The sequence below is a fragment of the Staurois parvus genome, unplaced genomic scaffold, assembly GCF_062004578.1.
Source record: "Staurois parvus isolate SC_StPar_1 unplaced genomic scaffold, SC_StPar_1.0 ptg002170l, whole genome shotgun sequence".
In the NCBI taxonomy this organism is placed as follows: Eukaryota; Metazoa; Chordata; class Amphibia; order Anura; family Ranidae; genus Staurois; species Staurois parvus.
Genome location: NW_028319966.1, coordinates 240,001 through 257,245, shown reverse-complemented (window position 1 = coordinate 257,245; position 17,245 = coordinate 240,001). Strand labels below are relative to the sequence as shown.

Genomic DNA, 17,245 nt, shown 5'->3' with positions numbered 1-17,245 from the left:
TACAGAGAGACAGGTCAATGCATAAAGCTGCATTTGAAACAGAATAGTCACAACACTTCTACCTCCTCCGGCTATATGCTTGCTTCGCAGTCCCGGTGCGTTAGCTCCACTGAAAACTGGCGTTTGGCAGCAGGCATTCAGATGGTGGCAGGGCAGCCTCCTTAATGCTTGAAAGTGGCTGCTTAGTGGCACTCTGAAAGGCAATTCACTGCAGACAGCTTTGTAGAGACTTCACAATAAGGATGCACCAACACCCTTTTTTGATTGGAGAGCATGAGTACCGATACAAGATTTATGGATGCAAATTGCACGTATGAATGCGATTTGAACAGGAATGCGATTCCTGTCCAAATCGCATGCGGTTTCCCCACTGCCCCTGTGTAATCCCAGACTTGTCATAGCCTGAGTTCACACAGGAGAGGTGCAGGAAACCTCCCTGCTGTCACAGAAGGAAAAGCCACTTCACAGGTCTGGCCATATGAAATACCCGTGGCTCTCTCTCCTCTCAGTACAGGAATGACAGTACTGGCTAGGCAGCTTTTGATTGGTCAGAAACATCACAGTGCTGACCAATCAGACGCCGTCTAGCTCCTCCGGTCATCCTTGCAAGGAGAGGAGAGAAATACGCTTCACAGGTCCGGTGATTTGAAATCCCTGCGGCTTTCTCTCCTCTTCTTGCAGGGATGACAGTACTGGCTAGGCGGCTTTTGATTGGTCAGCACCATTACAGTGCTGACCAATCAGAAGCCGTCTAGCCCCTCCGATCATCCCTGCAAGGAGAGGAGTGAAAGACGCTTCACAGGTCTGGGGATTTTAAATCCCCATGGCTCTCTCTCCTGGCAGTACAAGGATGACAGTACTGGCTAGGCGGCTTTTGATTGGTCAGCACCATCACAGTGCTGACCAATGAGAAGCCTTCGAGCGCCTCCGGTCATCCCTGCAAGGAGAGGAGAGAAAGCCGCTTCACAGGTCTGGGGATTTGAAATCCCTGCGGCTTTCTCTCCTCTTCTTGCAGGGATGACAGTACGGGCTAGACGGTTTCTGATTGGTCAGCACCATGACAGTGCTGACTAATCAAAAGCAGTCTAGCCGGTACTACGCAGGGAGGTTTCCTGCACTGCTCCTGTGTGAACTCAGGCTATGACAAGCCTGGGTTCACAGAGGAGCAGTGTGGAAACTGCATGCAATTTGGACAGGAATTGCATTCCTGTTCAAATCGCATGCTATTCTTTGCGGCGCAATTTTGTATTGACGCAAATCGCACCTCAAAGTATCGGTTTCGGGTATTGGGAGCATTTTCACGAGTACGCGTGAAAATACTTGGTATCAGCACTGGTACTGGTACATCTAGGGGCAGACCGACAACTCATGGGGTCCCCAGGCAACAGGGGATCATTGGGCTCCTGTGTCCTTGCCCACACTCAAACCACACCCAAAAAAGCCTATGAAAGGTACCAGGGGAATCTCATGAGGCCCCCTACTGACCCCAGGCCCTCGGGCAGTGCCCGAGTGTCCGAATGGCCAGTCCGCCCCTGGGTACATCCCTACTTTACAAGTGTGAACCTAACCTAAGAGTCCTGTCTTCCACAACGGCTGAAGGACTGTAGTTCTCAATGAAGCACGTCACCTCAGTTGTAGTCCACAGACTTCCTCCAACCCAGCCACCGAAGGTCCATACCTTGGTACAAACCGGGTGCAGGAGAAATAGTTGTTAGGAGCCAGAGCATTCCATCGGCCATCCACTGATCGTGGTTTCAATGGTTTTTAGGCCCAATTGCAAAAAAAAAAAAAAAAAAAACACACACATTGTTTGGGTTCTTTTTTTCTTCTTTTTGCAAAAGGTGGAATTCTCCTTCAAATGCTCATCAGCTGCCTAAAATCTTTACTGCCCCCTATCCTTGTCATAGACCCAAAAATTCTCCGATCCCTCGTTGCTGTGCTCCGTGTGTCAATGGGATTCCGTCAAATGTAGGAACAATCTATTCTCCCCCCACCTACCCCTTTTGGGTATCTTTGGCACCCCCTCACTTCCCCCCCAGCCCATGGTAACCCTGGGGTCTTCCGATGGAGGCATGGAAGGGGGACTATATACATTTACGATCTTCTTGTTCTCGATGGTGTCCAATCCTTCCAGTGCCTTCAGCAACATTGGCAATGACCGGCTAATTAGGATTTCCGGTACGCCCCAATAAGCCACCACGTTCGCAGCCTTCTCCAAACGGGGCCACGTTCGAAAACGGATGTCGCAAGGATCCACACCCGAAGGACTGGTCTCCGGCCCTACGGTTGACGCACGGTTTTAAAGCAAGACTGCAATGGAATAGGCCTAATTTGTTTGCTTTTAGTCATTTTCGTTTGTAAACGTTCTACCATGCCGATCAGACAATGAGCAGGCAGGATGTCGACCTGCCTAGGTAACACTTACAGCTGATGGGACGTCCTGGTGGCCTGGGGCGAGGGGAAAACTCGGAGGATGCCAGATCTCCCTCTACGGAACAACCGAAAATCATTTCTAGCTCCTTGGCATCAGGAGGAGGGATTGGATATCGTCCGATGGCCATCTCCACCAATGAGAGCCCCATACTCCAGATATCAGACTGCACCGAGTAGTGTGTGCCCTGCAGCCGCTCCGGCTAAAAACACAAAAAAAAAGGATCAGATCTTCAAATTTGGAATTCCATAGGGTCTGACAAGAGCTTTTGCTTCCAGCTACCAACAAGACTTCCAACATCCAAAACAGCCATAGCAGAATGGAAGATACAATGTGATTGGTTGCCAGCACAGGCAATACATGAGACACGTTATAGTAACTATATTAGTGTTTGCCCCGGAGTCATATCCACTGGAAAAAAAGATGATAATTTGACCATTTATATAAAAATCAGGTAAAGCTGAACTCCAGGGGAAAAAATACAACACAATCTTAGGATATTTGTAATAATAACAATAATAATAATATTTGTAAAAAAAAATTAATAAAAACAAAAAACAAACAAAAAAACAACATTTGGATATTTGTTAAAAAAAAAAAAAAAAAAAAAAACCACAACAAAAAACTAAAGATACAGTGAGGAACAGAAGTATTTGAACCCCCTGCGATTTTGCAAGTTCTCCCACTTCTCCATCATGGAGGGTCTGACATTCACATTGCAGGGGATTCCCACTCTGAGGACAGAATTCAGGAAATCACATTGTATGATTTGTAAAGAATGTATTTGTCTTGTACTGCTGAACAGAAGTATTTGAACCCCTGAGAAACAGCAAGAATTCTGGCTCTCGAAGACCTGTTACTGTGCCTTTAAAAAGTCCACCTCTACTCCACTCATTAATCTAACTTAGTAGCACCTGTCTGAGCTCTTTAAAGACACCTGTCCACTCCACAGTCAGTCAGACGCCAACTACTACCATGGGCAAGACCAAAGAGCTGTCAAAAGACACCAGAGACAAAATTGTGGACCTCCACAAGGCTGGAAAGGGCTACGGGGCAATTGCCAAGCAGCTTGGTGAAAATAGATCAACTGTTGGAGCAATTGTTAGAAAATGGAAGAGGCTAAAGACGACTGTCAGTCTCCCTCGGACTGGGGCTCCATGCAAGATCTCACCTCGTGGGGTATCACTGATGGTAAGAAAGGTGAGGAATCAGCCCAGAACTACAAGGGAGGAGCTGGTCAATGACATGAAGAGAGCTGGGACCACAGTTTCAAAGGTCACTGTCGGTAGAACACTACGCCGTCGTGGTTTCAAATCATGCATTGCACGGAAGATTCCCCTGCTCAAGTCATCACATGTCCAGGCCTGTCTGAAGTTTGCCAATGACCATCTGGATGATCCAGAGGAGGCATGGGAGAAAGTCATGTGGTCAGGTGAGACCAAAGTAGAACTTTTTGGTCTAAACTTCACTTGTCGTGTTTGGAGGAAAAAGGATGAGTTGCATCCCAAGAACACCATCCCTACTGTGAAGCATGGGGGTGGTAACATGATGCTTTGGGGGTGCTTTTCTGCGAAGGGGACAGGACGACTGCACTGTATTAAGGAGAGGATGAATGGGGCCATTTATTGTGAGATTTTCAGCAACAACCTCCTTCCCTCAGTCAGAGCATTGAAGATGGGTCGTGGCTGGGTCTTCCAACATGACAACGACCCGAAGCACACAGCCAGGAGAACCAAGGAGTGGCTCCGTAAGAAGCATATCAAGGTTCTGGAGTGGCCTAGCCAGTCTCCAGACCTAAATCCAATAGAACATCTTTGGAGGGAGTTGAAACTCCGTGTTGCTCAGCGACAGCCCCGAAACCTGACAGATCTAGAGGAGATCGGTGTGGAGGAGTCGGCCAAAATCCCTGTTGCAGTGCAAACCTGGCCAAGAACTACAGGAAACGTCTGACCTCTGTAATTGCAAACAAAGGCTTCTGTACCAAATATTAACACAGATCTTCTCAGGGGTTCAAATACTTCTGTTCAGCCGTGCGAGACAAATACATTCTTTACAAATCATACAATGGGATTTCCTAAATTTTTTTTTTATTCGTCTCTCAGAGTGGGAATGCACCTACAATGTGAATGTCAGACCCCTCCATGATTTCTAAAGGGGGAGAACTTGCAAAATCGCAGGGGGTTCAAATACTTCTGTTCCTCACTGTAAGTGTCTCATGGATAGATGCTCCTGCATCTTACCCATTTATAAAAAAATTTGTGTTACTCTTTCACCCAGCCATCATGAATCTTCACTATAATACATTTCCTAGGATCGCTAGTGCCATCTAGTGGTCAAAATGCAGGATTTTCCTGATTGAGGTATTTCAAGAAAATACCGCATTATGGCCACTAGATGACGCTGACAGTCATAAGATATAAACAAACATATTCGGCAAATTATGGTGAAAATGCGCAACAGCTGTGCCGATTATTGACATGTTCCCACAGCAATTTATTTTATAAAGAGACCCCCTTAGTTTCATTCAGCTTGTACACTACTGGAAGCACCTCAATGCAGGGTGATGGTGCAGAGAGATTGCCTACAGCCCTGTGTTTTAGACAGAAGAGAAAAATGCTGGGGCAAGGGATAAGGGAAGTAATACATCTTACCCCTGCACCCCTAGACTAAATGCCCTTGCAGTGCTTGGGGGGGGGGGGGTGGCTCCAGGAGGACCCCTCCAGCACTGTCACTAACAGATTTCTAGTCTCACACTCCTCATGTACAATGCAGAGTTAATAGCCCTGCACTGCATGTGATGACGCTGAGGGACCACCCGCAACTTCAGGAAGAAGAGAACAGCGCTAGAGCAAGGGATAGGGTAAGTAATACTCCTTACCCCTGCACCCCTAGACTAAACACCCATGCAGTGCAGGGGAGTGCCCGGGGGTGATGGCTCAAGTAGGATCCCTTCAGCTGTGCAACTGGTTCGGTGCTGCTTCCTCTCTACGGTGTTTCTGATCGCATGCCCACCTCCTCATGTACAATGCACGGTTAAAAGCCCAGCACTGCACATGACGATGTAGAGGGACCGCCAGCAGCTCACTGGTTTGGACAGAACAGAACAATGCTGGAGCGAAGGATGGGGTAATCCGTACACCTTACCCCTGCCCCCCTAGACTAAACACCCTTGCACACCAGGACAGAGGCTTTCACATGGTTCACCCCACTTTGCAACCAGTGCAGCACTGCCACCACTCTAAGGAATTCCCTGTCGCATGCTCCTCACGTGCGATGCTGGCTTAATAGCCCCAAACTGCGCTGTGACGATGCAGAGAGACTGCCGACAGCCTAGAGGTTTGGATTGAAGAGAATGGTGATGGAGCGAGGGATACGATAAGTAATACACCTTACCCCTGCACTCCTTGACTAAATGCAGTACTAGTGCAAGAAGAATAGCTCCAGTTCTAGAATAGCTCCAGCAGGGTACCATAAGTAATACACCTTACCCCTGCACTCCTTGACTAAATGCCCTTCTAGTGCAAGACGAATAGCTCCAGCTATAGAATAGCTCCAGCAGGATATCATAAGTAATACACCTTACCCCTGCACTCCTTGACTAAATGCCCTTCTAGTGCAAGAAGAATAGCTCCAGTTCTATAATAGCTCCAGCACGGAGCTGGAGCTATTCATCTTGCATTAGTAGGCCATTTAGTCAAGGAGTGCAGGGGTAAGGTATATTACTTGTGGGACCCTGCTGGAGCTATTATAGAGCTGGAGCTATTCTTCTTGACTAAATACCCTACTAATGCAAGAATAGCTCCAGTTCTCTAATAGCTCCAGCACGGTATCATAAGTAACACACCTTACCCCTGCACTCCTTGCATTAGTAGGATATTTAGTCAAGAAGAATAGCTCCAGCTCTATAATAGCTCCAGCAGGGTCCCACAAGTAATATACCTTACCCCTGCACTCCTTGACTAAATGGCCTACTAATGCAAGAAGAATAGCTCCAGCACTATAATAACACCAGCAGGGTACCATAAGTAATACGCTTTACCCCTGCACCCTCAACATTCTTGCGGTGCAGGGGAATGGTTGGGGGTAATGACTCCAGTGGGGGTCTTTCAGTTGTGCAACTAGTCCAACGCTCCCACTTCTCCCCGGCTGCATGCTCCCCTCCCCCCTTGTGTAGAATGCAGGGTTAATAGCCCTGCACTGCACGCGATGACGTAGAGGGGACTGTTCACAGTTTCAGACAGAACGGAAAACCGCTGGAACAAGCTGGGGCGAGGAATAGGGTAAGCACTACACCTTACCCCTGCACCCCTAGAAAGAGAGGGAGGGAATTAGTCCAAATGCGAGGGTGGGTTGTTTTTTTTTTTTCAATTCTCAGAATTCAGCTTTAAATTCGTCTTTACTACAGGGCTGCTGGTACCATCCATCCATCCATCCCTTCTCTTCACGAAGAGTCGTACATTTCATTCAATGGTACTCGTGTATGGTGGAGCGCAGGGGGAGGCAACCTTGAAGAGGCGGAGATCTGCCTGAACAACATGGGGGAAGTCAAAGATCCCCGGGCACAGTGTGACCTCCTCACACCGGGTGTAAACCTCGGATTGCTGTACTACCGTGTCACAATCACGTCTATTGCATGGCAATCATGGGATTAAATCAGGTGGTGTGGAGGCAACATATCCCCTCCTCACCACCTGTCAAAACACATTCAGATCGCTTTTCAGAGGAGCAGTGGTGTCTGCTGCACTTGTGAATGAGCCCTTAGTTGCATTTGGCAGCGGCACCCTTCGGGCTCCTTCACACGTAAAGTTAGGGGGTGGTAAAACCCTGTGGTTGTACTGCATTTTTACTTCCCCCAATCTCTACCCCCCTTTCTTTAGAGGCTAAGGCAGCAGCCAAAGGTGTACACATGCCGCAGCAGGAAACCCCCCGCTGCTTTTGGTTGGTACTACCGCCTGCCAATCAGGACCCATTCAGGTAAATGGGGCCAGTCTGCAAGCTCCCACAACTGCATGCTTCTGCGGGGTCCAAGAGGGGTCACAGCAGGAGGTGGGAGAGCACCGCCGCCGCCCGCTTTAACCCCTCGCCTGCTGTACTGCACAAGGTTGCAGAGCGGCCTCATTCACTTGGAACGGGCTATGCTTGGCAAATGCTACACCCACCAACCATGACGGGGCGTACAACTCCTGCGGCAGCTGCAACATGTGTACACCCCTGGCCACTGCAGCTAAAGGGAGTTCAGTTGGGGTGGGGGTGGTAAAAACACAACTTAACTATGGGGTTTTACCACTCCCCAAAGTGCAAATGTAAATGAACCCTTACCATTCTGAGCTTCCCTGTAAGGCTGCTTTCACCCCACCGTGCTACAGTTTATGTGCACCTTGGGTGCAGCGCGGTGCATCTGCGGCTTTCCTGGGTTAGCTGCACTTTGCCCCAGACTTCTGTATTGCTTCCCACTGACCTGAAGATCTCTTCTTTCCTGCTGCTGGCACCACTCCGGAGGCTGCTAGCCGGGATAAGAAGTGGAGTGCAGTTGGTATCACTCCGCATGGGACAGGAGCCGGCACTACAGGAGGCATCGACTTATGCAGCTCCGGCTCCCAACTACAACTCCAACTTTACAAGTCGTCCCTCTGCATTGCCCTCTGTTTGATGGTCTGGGATGGCGGGGCAGCAAGCCCAGACCACGATCTGCCAGTCACCTGGGCGTGACCTACGGGAAGATCGCCATCTGCGGGAAAGATCGCCATCTGCGGGAAAGATCGATCGCCATCTACGGAAAGATCGATCGCCATCTACGGGAAGATCGATCGCCATCTACGGGAAGATCGATCGCCATCTACGGGAAGATCGATCGCCATCTAGCGGCGGATCAGAAGAAGATCGCCATCTAGCGGCGGATCAGAAGAAGATCGCCATCTAGCGGCGGATCAGAAGAAGATCGCCATCTAGCGGCGGATCAGAAGAAGATCGCCATCTAGCGGCGGATCAGAAGAAGATCGCCATCTAGCGGCGGATCAGAAGAAGATCCCCATCTAGCGGCGGATCAGAAGAAGATCCCCATCTAGCGGCGGATCGGAAGAAGATCCCCATCTAGCGGCGGATCGGAAGAAGATCCCCATCTAGCGGCGGATCAGAAGAAGATCGCCATCTACTGGAGGATCAGAAGAAGATCGCCATCTACTGGAGGATCAGAAGAAGATCGCCATCTACTGGAGGATCAGAAGAAGATCGCCATCTACTGGAGGATCAGAAGAAGATTGCCATCTAGCGGAGGATCAGAAGAAGATTGCCATCTAGCGGAGGATCAGAAGAAGATTGCCATCTAGCGGAGAATCGGAAGATTGCCATCTACTGGAAGATCAGAAGAAGATCGCCATCTACTGGAAGATCAGAAGAAGATCGCCATCTACTGGAAGATCAGAAGAAGATCGCCATCTACTGGAAGATCAGAAGAAGATCGCCATCTACTGGAAGATCAGAAGATCGCCATCTACTGGAAGATCAGAAGAAGATCGCCATCTACTGGAAGATCAGAAGAAGATCGCCATCTAGCGGAGGATCAGAAGAAGATCGCCATCTAGCGGAGGATCAGAAGAAGATCGCCATCTAGCGGAGGATCAGAAGAAGATCGCCATCTAGCGGAGGATCAGAAGAAGATCGCCATCTAGCGGAGGATCAGAAGAAGATCGCCATCTAGCGGAAGATCAGAAGAAGATCGCCATCTACTGGAAGATCAGAAGAAGATTGCCATCTACTGGAAGATCAGAAGAAGATTGCCATCTACTGGAAGATCAGAAGAAGATTGCCATCTACTGGAAGATCAGAAGAAGATTGCCATCTACTGGAAGATCAGAAGAAGATTGCCATCTACTGGAAGATCAGAAGAAGATTGCCATCTACTGGAAGATCAGAAGAAGATTGCCATCTACTGGAGGATCAGAAGAAGATCGCCATCTATTGGAGGATCAGAAGAAGATCGCCATCTACTGGAAGATCAGAGGATCGCCATCTACTGGAAGATCAGAAGATCGCCATCTACTGGAAGATCAGAAGAAGATTGCCATCTACTGGAAGATCAGAAGAAGATTGCCATCTAGCGGAAGATTGCATTATACTGGAAGATTGTCATTTATCGGAAGATCTCAAACTACTCCCTTACTCCCGGAAGATCGCCACCTACTCCCAGAAGATCACAATCCAGGGGTTGCTGACCCCCCCACCCAGTATAGCGTGACGATGCGCTGCAGTACATTCAAGAGGAAGCAACACCTGTAAATCTAACTGGTGACGCGGTCCAAAGATCTATTCCTTTCGTTCTGTCCAATCAGATCCTCTTTTTTCCGTAATCCCAAAATGGAAGGGATGCTTTTATCAGCCGCACAGAGGAGATCTCTGCACAACGCAGATCACACAACCCGCCATCCATGGAATTACATAAAGATCTCCATACAAACACTCCAATCTGTTATCTGCAATAAATCAGCGTGCCTCCAGGAGACGAGGCACAAATGGCGTCCCCCCCCCCCCCCCATCCGAGAGCATCTGAAGAGCTGTTATTACACACAACCAGCAGTGTGGGAGGACGTCCTGACACCCCATCTGCTGCGTGACACACAATGCGAGCGAGTGCCATCCGAGGCGGGCTGGAATCATACATCTCGTGCGGCACATTACATAAAGCATGGAGGCAATGGAAGAACACACATGTACAGATGGATCCCCTCCCCCCCCATACAGATGGATTCCCCCCCCCCCCCCATGGACACTCACAGACATGTAGGATCTCGTCCCCACGAAGGAATTGGCCATCGAGTCGATGAGCTGACCGCTGACCCCGAAGTCGCAGAGTTTGATTTCACCTCTGGAGTTCACCAGGATGTTAGAAGGCTTCACGTCTGTCATGATAGGAAAAACCGTGAATACACCCAAAAAATGTAACAGATTGCAGCTTAGCGACTCTTAAGGTCACCATACACATTATAATCCATGCATTCATCTTTCGATTCACCGAAACTATGCAACAGGAAATCCCACCTAATCCATCCAATCAGCTTGTATCCAATCAGGCAGGCCCTTGGCTACAAAGTTGTAGAGATCGTACAACCAGATTGTAGCATCGTACAGTTGTAGAGATCGTACAACCAGATTGTAACATCGTACAGTTGTAGAGATCGTACAACCAGATTGTAGCATCGGACAGTTGTAGAGATCGTACAACCAGATTGTAACATCGTACAGTTGTAGCGATTGTACAACCAGATTGTAACATCGTACAGTTGTAGCGATTGTACAACCAGATTGTAACATCGTACAGTTGTAGCGATTGTACAACCAGATTGTTACATCGTACAGTTGTAGTGATTGTACAACCAGATTGTAACATCAGTTGTAGAGATTGTACAACCAGATTGTAACATCGTACAGTTGTAGAGATCGTACAACCAGATTGTAACATTGTACAGTTGTAGAGATCATACAACCAGATTGACACATTGAACAGTTGTAGAGATTGTACAACCAGATTGTAACATCATACAGTTGTAGAGATCGTACAACCAGATTGTAACATCGTACAGTTGTAGAGATTGTACAACCAGATTGTAACATCGGACAGTTGTAGAGATTGTACAACCAGATTGTAACATTGGACAGTTGTAGAGATCGTACAACCAGATTGTAACATCGGACAGTTGTAGAGATTGTACATCCAGATTGTAACATTGGACAGTTGTAGAGATCGTACAACCAGATTGTAACATCGGACAGTTGTAGAGATTGTACATCCAGATTGTAACATTGGACAGTTGTAGAGATTGTAAAACCTGATTCACACATCATACAGTTGTAGTTTGTACAACCAGATTGTAACATCGTGCCAGTTGTAGCACAGGAACTATTTTTCAAATCGCGCTGCTTGAAATCACACCTATGAAGACATAGAAATACATTCGATACGACTATGGGTGCGATGCGTAAAACGCATGTGAAGTGGCAGTGGTGTGAACCAGGGCTTATTGCTGGAGTTCAGCTTTGATTTGTAAGCCAAGCCCACCTCAATCTGCTAGTTTAAACGCTCCCCTCCCCCCAGTCTGATCATGCTGCTGTCTAAGGGTGCCTCCACTGCTCCTTTATCCAGAGTGGAGACACCCAAAAGACAGGAAGCGTGTTACTGGCCAGATGCCCAGGTGAAAATGTAAAAAAAAAAAAAAAAATTTAAAAAAGCCTAAAAAAGGAAAACTAATGCAGCCACCACATCTCAAGATGACATTACATTTGAGTTTTTGGGCTCAATACGGCTTTGTGTCATTATTATTATTATTATTATACAGGATTTATATATTATTTTAATATAGAATTTATATATTATTTTAATATAGAATTTATATATTATTATTATAATACAGGATTTATATATTATTATTATTATAATATAGGATTTATATATTATTATTATTATACGGGATTTATATATTATTATTATTATACGGGATTTATATATTATTATTATTATTATACGGGATTTATATATTATTATTATACAGGATTTACAGTTGTGTCCAAAATTATTCAACCCCCACTGAAATTGAGTGTTTTGGCCAGTTTGACATTGCTTTTGATCATTCAGTCATCTTGCTTACATTTACATTAAAGAGGCACTTGTAGGTCAGACAAATATAACATAACAGTTATAATGAAATAACCACAAATGTCTTTTCTGTGCTCACAGCATTATCAGTTTTATTCAACCCCCAAGTGACATTCAATCTTAGTACTTAGTACAGCATCCTTTTACAGTTATAACAGCTTTTAAACGTGAAGCATAGCTTGACACAAGTGTCTTGCAGCGATCTACGGGTATCTTCGCCCATTCTTCATGGGCAAAGGCCTCCAGTTCAGTCACATTCTTAGGCTTGCGCACTGCAACTGCTTTCTTTAAGTCCCACCAGAGGTTCTCAATCGGATTTAAGTCTGGTGACTGCGATGGCCACTCCAAAATGTTCCAGCCTTTCCTCTGCAACCATGCTCTAGTGGACTTGGAGGTATGCTTGGGATCATTGTCCTGTTGAAAGGTCCAACGTCTCCCAAGCCTCAGGTGTGTGACGGACTGCATCACGTTTCCATCCAATATCTCCTGGTACTGAAGAGAATTCATGGTACCTTGCACACGCTGAAGCTTCCCTGTACCTGCAGAAGCAAAACAGCCCCAAAGCATGATTGACCCTCCACCATGCTTCACAGTAGGCAAGGTGTTCTTTTCATCATAGGCCTTGTTCTTCCTCCTCCAAACATAGCGTTGATCCATGGGCCCAAACAGTTCTAATTTTGTTTCATCAGTCCACAGAACACTATCCCACAACTTTTGTGGTTTGTCCACATGGCTTTTGGCATACTGCAGTCGACTCTTCTTATTCTTTGGAGACAGCAAGGGGGTACGCCTGGGAGTTCTGGCACGGAGGCCTTCATTACGCAGTGTGCGTCTTATTGTCTGGGCTGAAACTTCTGTACCCACATCTGACAAATCTTTTCTCAGTTCCTCAGCAGTCACACGGGGACTTCTCTCCACTCTACGCTTCAGGTAGCGCACAGCAGTCGAAGTCAGCATCTTCTTTCTGCCACGACCAGGTAGCGTTTCAACAGTGCCCTTTGCCTGAATTTGCGAATGATGCTTCCTAAGGTGTCTCTTGGTATGTTTAACATCTTTGCAATCTTCTTATAGCCATTGCCCTTCCTGTGAAGAGAAATCACCTCTTCTCTTGTCTTCCTGGACCATTCTCTTGCCTTCACCATGTTTGTAACCACACCAGTAAATGTCTAGAAGGAGCTGAGTATCACAGTCATTTTAAAGCTGCCTAATTGGTGCTTATTATGCTTGATTGCTGCTCGGTGACATCCACAGGTGTTTTCAATACCTGATGGAAAGCACCTGTATGAACCTCTGTTCTTCAGAGTGGTAGTCTTTAAGGGGTTGAATAATTGTGGCAATGAAGAAACCACATAAGAACCATTTACTACTGTATTACATAAACAATTGATGTCATTTTAGTTGCATTTGGGTAGTTACAACGTCCTTGTAGGATTTGATTCTGAATACAATTCCAAATGTACACTATAGTCCCTAAACCCCTTTACAGCATTGGGGGTTGAATAATTTTGGACACAACTGTATATATTATTATTATACAGGATTTATATATTATTATTATACAGGATTTATATATTATTATTATACAGGATTTATATATTATTATTATACAGGATTTATATATTATTATATTATACAGGATTTATATATTATTATTATACAGGATTTATATATTATTATACAGGATTTATATATTATTATTATACAGGATTTATATATTATTATTATACAGGATTTATATATTATTATTATACAGGATTTATATATTATTATACAGGATTTATATATTATTATTATACAGGATTTATATATTATTATTATACGGGATTTATATATTATTATTATTATACAGGATTTATATTATTATATTATACAGGATTTATGGCGCCAACAGTTTGCTCAGCGCTTTACAATATAAAGGGAGACAATACAGCAACAATACAGTTCAATACAAGAGGGATAGGAGGGCCCTGATCCTGGAAGCTTACAATCTAGGAGATCATTCGGTGCTGGATGGGTGAGGCAGCTTGGACCCGATGTAAGGCCGGCATTTACCGCGTTCTCTCCTCCAACAATAGATCTCAGTTACTAGGAGACAGATGCTCTAACAGCTGTTCCCAGGGGGGCAATTAATTTACTCCACTGCTACCCGGAGACGTGCGCGGGCTCCCTTCTGTTCTCCTCAGCAACACACGGAAGCCCGAGCGGTCCTACATTAGGGCCCCAGAATCAGGAGCCCCGTCTATGTGCAGATAATGGCGGTCAATTAAATCTCTTCGAATTAAAGTGTTCCTGAACCCCCAACAGTACAATCAGTCTGTAGATGCAGTAAAGCATGCTGGTTATACTCACTGTGGAACCTAAGGGGTTAATCCTCCACATTGTGTAAAAAGGCTGTTTGATCCTGTCTCCCCTTCTTATACTGTCCCCAATCCATCTGCTGATAGGACAGAGCCCTAGGAGACACTCTGCACATGCTCAGTTTGGTGTGTATGGCTAGAGAGGAGTTTTTTTTCTTTCTGAGAGTGCATGTGATCGGCACAGGGCCAATCAGCGCTGTCCAGACAGAGATCAGGGGTTCTGCATTCTCCTAGAGCAGAATAAAGACTCCTCCTACAAAGCTTTAACCAGTGCTCAGCTGGACACTGATAGAAGTCACAAGACTGCTATATACTGCTGATGAGAAAAGGTATTTAGCCGTTTATATTCACTAAAGTAATTGCATTTCTATGTTCTGTGTACTGTGGGCAGGGCTGCTGTTAGAGGCCATGGAGACCCGTACAGCCAACATGATGGGGCCCCTAAATAAACACAGTTTACTATACTTCAGTTATAAACACAGTGAGCGATTGGTACCAATCACTCATTGTGTTCATTCAGGAAAGGAAGAAGCTGGTAAATGTGATATAGTGAATGCGGGGTTCCGGGGAGAGCGGATATAGTGAATGCGGGGTTCCGGGGAGAGCGGATATAGTGAATGCGGGGTTCCGGGAGAGCGGATATAGTGAATGCGGGGTTCCGGGGAGAGCGGATATAGTGAATGCGGGGTTCCGGGGAGAGCGGATATAGTGAATGCGGGGTTCCGGGGAGAGCGGATATAGTGAATGCGGGGTTCCGGGGACAGCGGATATGGTGAATGCGGGGTTCCGGGGACAGCGGATATGGTGAATGCGGGGTTCCGGGGACAGCGGATATGGTGAATGCGGGGTTCCGGGGACAGCGGATATGGTGAATGCGGGGTTCCGGGGACAGCGGATATGGTGAATGCGGGGTTCCGGGGACAGCGGATATGGTGAATGCGGGGTTCCGGGGACAGCGGATATGGTGAATGCGGGGTTCCGGGGACAGCGGATATGGTGAATGCGGGGTTCCGGGGACAGCGGATATGGTGAATGCGGGGTTCCGGGGACAGCGGATATGGTGAATGCGGGGTTCCGGGGACAGCGGATATGGTGAATGCGGGGTTCCGGGGACAGCGGATATGGTGAATGCGGGGTTCCGGGGACAGCGGATATAGTGAATGCGGGGTTCCGGGGACAGCGGATATAGTGAATGCGGGGGTCCGGGGAGAGCGGATATAGTGAATGCGGGGTCCGGGGAGAGCGGATATAGTGAATGCGGGGTCCGGGGAGAGCGGATATAGTGAATGCGGGGTCCGGGGAGAGCGGATATAGTGAATGCGGGGTCCGGGGAGAGCGGATATAGTGAATGCGGGGTCCGGGGAGAGCGGATATAGTGAATGCGGGGTCCGGGGAGAGCGGATATAGTGAATGCGGGGTCCGGGGAGAGCGGATATAGTGAATGCGGGGTCCGGGGAGAGCGGATATAGTGAATGCGGGGTCCGGGGAGAGCGGATATAGTGAATGCGGGGTCCGGGGAGAGCGGATATAGTGAATGCGGGGTCCGGGGAGAGCGGATATAGTGAATGCGGGGTCCGGGGAGAGCAGATATAGTGAATGCGGGGTCCGGGGAGAGTAGATATAGTGAATGCAGGGTCCGAGGAGACCAGATATAATGAATGCGGGGTCCGGGGAGACCAGATATAGTGAATGCGGGGTCTGGGGAGAGCAGATATAGTGAATGCGGGGTCCGGGGAGAGCAGATATAGTGAATGCGGGGTCCGGGGAGAGCGGATATAGTGAATGCGGGGTCCGGGGAGAGCGGATATAGTGAATGCGGGGTCCGGGGAGAGCGGATATAGTGAATGCGGGGTCCGGGGAGAGCGGATATAGTGAATGCGGGGTCCGGGGAGAGCGGATATAGTGAATGCGGGGTCCGGGGAGAGCGGATATAGTGAATGCGGGGTCCGGGGAGAGCGGATATAGTGAATGCGGGGTCCGGGGAGAGCGGATATAGTGAATGCGGGGTCCGGGGAGAGCGGATATAGTGAATGCGGGGTCCGGGGAGAGCGGATATAGTGAATGCGGGGTCCGGGGAGAGCGGATATAGTGAATGCGGGGTCCGGGGAGAGCGGATGTAGTGAATGCGGGGTCCGGGGAGAGCGGATATAGTGAATGCGGGGTCCGGGGAAAGCGGATATAGTGAATGCGGGGTCCGGGGAAAGCGGATATAGTGAATGCGGGGTCCGGGGAAAGCGGATATAGTGAATGCGGGGTCCGGGGAAAGCGGATATAGTGAATGCGGGGTCCGGGGAAAGCGGATATAGTGAATGCGGGGTCCGGGGAAAGCGGATATAGTGAATGCGGGGTCCGGGGAGAGCGGATATAGTGAATGCGGGGTCCGGGGAGAGCGGATATAGTGAATGCGGGGTCCGGGGAGAGTAGATATAGTGAATGCAGGGTCCGAGGAGACCAGATATAATGAATGCGGGGTCTGGGGAGACCAGATATAGTGAATGCGGGGTCCGGGGAGAGCAGATATAGTGAATGCCGGGTCCGGGGAGAGCGGATATAGTGAATGCCGGGTCCGGGGAGAGCGGATATAGTGAATGCAGGGTCTGGGGAGAGCAGATATAGTGAATGCCGGGTCCGGGGAGAGCGGATATAGTGAATGCAGGGTCTGGGATTTAGTAACACTAAGGGGTGCTCTCCTAGAGTAAGGGGGTGTTCTCTACATCAAGGTTAGTTTGGATTGCTCTTCAGAGAGCATTTGTCACAAGGTACAGTATTGCCTCACCACCTGCTTTAACCCCATGAACCATGCACTAGCTG

The 17,245-nt window shown here is 47.8% G+C and overlaps 1 protein-coding gene across 1 annotated transcript in view; it reads right to left on the bottom strand.

The window, feature by feature from the left end:
• MAP2K1 (mitogen-activated protein kinase kinase 1) overlaps nucleotides 1-17,245 on the bottom strand; it is an 84,730-nt gene that overhangs the window by 13,256 nt on the left and 54,229 nt on the right. The window contains exons 6-7 of the mRNA XM_089665271.1: nucleotides 10,202-10,326; nucleotides 2,426-2,633 (exon numbers count right to left, since the gene is read on the bottom strand). Of these exons, the coding sequence (XP_089521397.1) occupies nucleotides 2,426-2,633; nucleotides 10,202-10,326 (333 nt within the window). The remainder of the gene's footprint in view (nucleotides 1-2,425; nucleotides 2,634-10,201; nucleotides 10,327-17,245) is intronic.